At 37.6% G+C, this 3,596-nt stretch overlaps 1 protein-coding gene across 1 annotated transcript in view; it reads left to right on the top strand.

The window, feature by feature from the left end:
* Window positions 1-3,379, top strand: part of nmi (N-myc (and STAT) interactor) — a 6,320-nt gene extending 2,941 nt beyond the window's left edge. The window contains exons 3-5 of the mRNA XM_035677221.1: window positions 150-312; window positions 2,001-2,107; window positions 2,805-3,379. Coding sequence (XP_035533114.1) covers window positions 150-312; window positions 2,001-2,107; window positions 2,805-3,035 — 501 coding nt within the window. The 3' untranslated portion in view covers window positions 3,036-3,379. The remainder of the gene's footprint in view (window positions 1-149; window positions 313-2,000; window positions 2,108-2,804) is intronic.
* Window positions 3,380-3,596: the final 217 nt, after the last annotated feature.

Below are 3,596 nucleotides of genomic sequence, written 5' to 3' on the forward strand. Positions count from 1 at the left end.
ATTTACCAACCCCAGTGGCCCCAAGGTGATTTGAGTTTGAGACCCCTGATTTACTCAGCTGGTAGCTCAGTTCACTACACTTTCCAAGAAGCCTTTCTAACACATATAATTATTGTTCTGTAATTCAGTGTGTTCCTCCACCTGTCCAGATCTACGTCCAGATTCCAGACACAGAGGTGAAGTTCATAGCTGAGAATAAAGGGGAGACGGGGGATGACTGTCAGCCAATCAGAGGACTTTTTGCCATCCATCAGAGACCCACTGTGCTTCTGCAAGGAGGACAGGCACTTATCACGTTTGAAGAGGAGAAAGGTACACATGACTTAATCTACCCTACAATATGATACGTAACTAAGTTTCTTTACTTGTCTTTTCATATTCATTTTACCAAACATAATTAGTCTCAACACTACTATAACACAGTCACTAGTAGCAGTAGTTTAAATTAAATTTGAAATATGTGTTTATGACTTCTGGGTGGTATAGTAGAGCAGCATGGCTCCCTTATGCCAACATAATAAACTTGCCAAAACATGACAATAAAGGACCTTTCAAAATGATCGGAGGTTCAACAAAAACAAAGAGCAAAAAAACCCTGGACAATCTTAAGGAATACGTCATGCAACACAACTTTAACCACTTATATACTGGGTAAAATGCCAATTATGTAGCTTGATGGAAATAGTTCATGATTCACACAAGTACTGGGGAAAGAGAGACTCACGCCCATATAAAAGATGAGGTAAACCTAGACCCAATAACATCATTTACTCTAGATACATGGTACTCCACTGTAAACCAACTAAAATTGGTAAGGGAGCCTGAACTGTTAGAATGGATTGCTTTTGATCATAAATTTAAACCAGGGAGGTCTGATTTCAGATTTAAACAGTGTGTAGGAATGGGTATCACAACCATATGCACAGTTGCTGAAAAGAGTGAAATGAGAAGCTTTCAGGATAAAAAAAAAAACACATGATGATGATCTAACAAATCAGGATTTATTACCATATTTACAAATGAGGGATTAGAATAAAAAAAGAGGGCGAAATACATCCTCTCATAATACACCAGACCATAACACAATTGCAGAGATGGAGAGAATTTATTTTGAAGAATCAAATTCGGTATTTCATCACACCCAAAATTAAAAGTAAACAAAGATAAAGTTTAAAAAAAATGTTTATGAAAGCAAGACCATCAAAATACCATGTATTCACATTTTCATTGAAATCAAAATACTGAATTTCAACTTAAACTGGACAATATGAAAATGTTGAAGTCAATAATTAATTTAAAGATTTAAAATACCAGTGTGTAGCATTTAGTGGCATCTAGCGGTTCAGTTGCAGGTCACCAATTGCTTGCTTCACCCTCCCTCTTCCCTGCACGAGAAAACAAGTGTTTTATGTGATTATAAACATAATGAAAACTTACCTATGAATATTATACTCCTTTTCTGTATAATAACAGTCACAGATTTTATGTATTTTTTATACATACATACATACATACATACATACACTCTACTCATATGCACAACATACAGCAAATTTACACATTAGTTAAAGTACTTACAAATCCTTTCTATTAGAAAACTACGCTGGCATTTCGGAAATATGATTCATGTTCCTTCCAAAGTACCAAATCACTTATGACTGAACAGGCTGTTCAGCTCACAGTTGAAAACTCAGTGTCAATGTCTTCCATCGGGATCAGTCACTGACAGAAACACCCATGTGATATCCTCCTTTATTGTTTATTGGATTTCCTTTAATGTAGCTATTCTAGTCAGCAGGGGGTGGTCCATTATTGGATATGTTTCAAAAGACAGAAATGACTGGAACAGTAACTGGGGGACCAGGTGCTTAATATCATTTGTCGTACCACTACTGTATCTTATACCAGTCTGAATAAGATACAGTAGTGGTATGTAAACAATGCCTTAATACTTTGATGAGTGTACATGCAGTTTCTTACTCATATCTTCTGTCCTCCAGTGGCCTCTCAGATCCTGAAGATTGCCAAGTGCTCTGTGCCCTGTGACAACATCAGTGTGGATGTGAAACCAAAAAGAATAAAACTGGATCCTGCTGTTAAGTTTGAGGTACACTTTGATGCAATGATGGTGGTTTTCAACTTTTAGGCCGTGACAAGTAGTGCTGCACATCAACACACACACACACACACACACACACACACAAGCCTTACTTATTGGCCATTAAAAACAACCACACACTGAGCCATTTGAAACCTGTGGGCTACATTTGAGGAAATAATAGTTAAAGGATCAGATAGTCAGCCAATCAGAGTAGTGTTTTCCATTAACCAGAGACCCACAGAATTCTTCTTTTTTTTCCATTTGTATTTTAATATTAACAAAATCAATAATAATAAGTCTTAACAATTTGTGTCCAGGGACAACACATGAATATTTAATTAGTATTTCCTCACATATAGCGTTCATTTTTCAGAAGTATAGTATTGAACACCAAAATTTGTTTGAAATTTGTTGAGCAGCAGAGAACACTTCTCTGCAAGTTCCATTGCTCTCCACATTTGCATGAAACGTGTCCTTATAGTGTATTAAGATTATCATTCTAAGGCTGAATTCAGTTCCATTATTCCTAGCATCAATACTTGCAGAACAATGGTGCAATGTATTACCCACTTATTCAGTTGCGTACTCTACACATTGTCCATTTACAATGTATTGAAACGTATTATGTAAGTATGTATGTAAAGTATTCTTTGTGGTGGCCATTAGACTCCCTTGTAATCAATGTGTGCTGTCATTTATGTAGGTCCACCTTGACGTTTCCAGAAAGGCGCTCAAGGTTTCCAGCATCCCCTCTTCCATGCCAGAGGAGAGAATGAAGGACCGACTGGAGATTAGTTTCTGCAGGCCCAGCAGAGGAGGAGGAGAAGTGGAGATGGTGGAGTACGATCAGAACACTGGGACAGGACAGATCACCTTTCTCCACCCTGGAGGTACAATTCTGGGCTACATTTACCAAGACAACGGGGTAGTGTAAATGTGCCCTGCAATTCTTAGTGAATTTGCAGAAACATTCTGTGTGTATTTAGCTCTGGATTTACCACGACAGAACCTCACTAGACTGAGCCGGGACTGCAACTCACACATTCTTTAAGGGAGGGGATTCAGCAGTGGGATTTGTCTGTTTGAAGTTCATTAGGTATTTGATAATTTCAAAACATTTACTTCTTCTGCAGTTACTATATATATTATATTTAATCATCTTAACATAATTTTCATTAATAATGCTTGTTGGAGTAGGCCAGCAATTTTATAGATTTGTGGAAAAAACCTAAATATTGGTCGTCCACCACCTCAGAGAGAGAGAGAGAGACAGACTCTTTTCCTAGTTCCTGTCAGTACTCGTGCTGCAGCGTTCTGAATTAATTGGAGCGTCTTAATGGACTTATTGGGGCAGCCTGATAATAAGGAATTGCAGTAATCCAGCCTAGAAGTAACAAATGCATGGATTAGTTTTTCTGCATCCGTCTGTGACAGGATGTGTCTAATTTTTGTAATATTACGTAAATGAAAAAAGGCAGTCCTAGAGGTTTGCTTT

Source organism: Morone saxatilis, unplaced genomic scaffold (genome assembly GCF_004916995.1).
Source record: "Morone saxatilis isolate NCDOM2014 unplaced genomic scaffold, NCSU_SB_2.0 Contig5, whole genome shotgun sequence".
Taxonomy (NCBI): Eukaryota; Metazoa; Chordata; class Actinopteri; family Moronidae; genus Morone; species Morone saxatilis.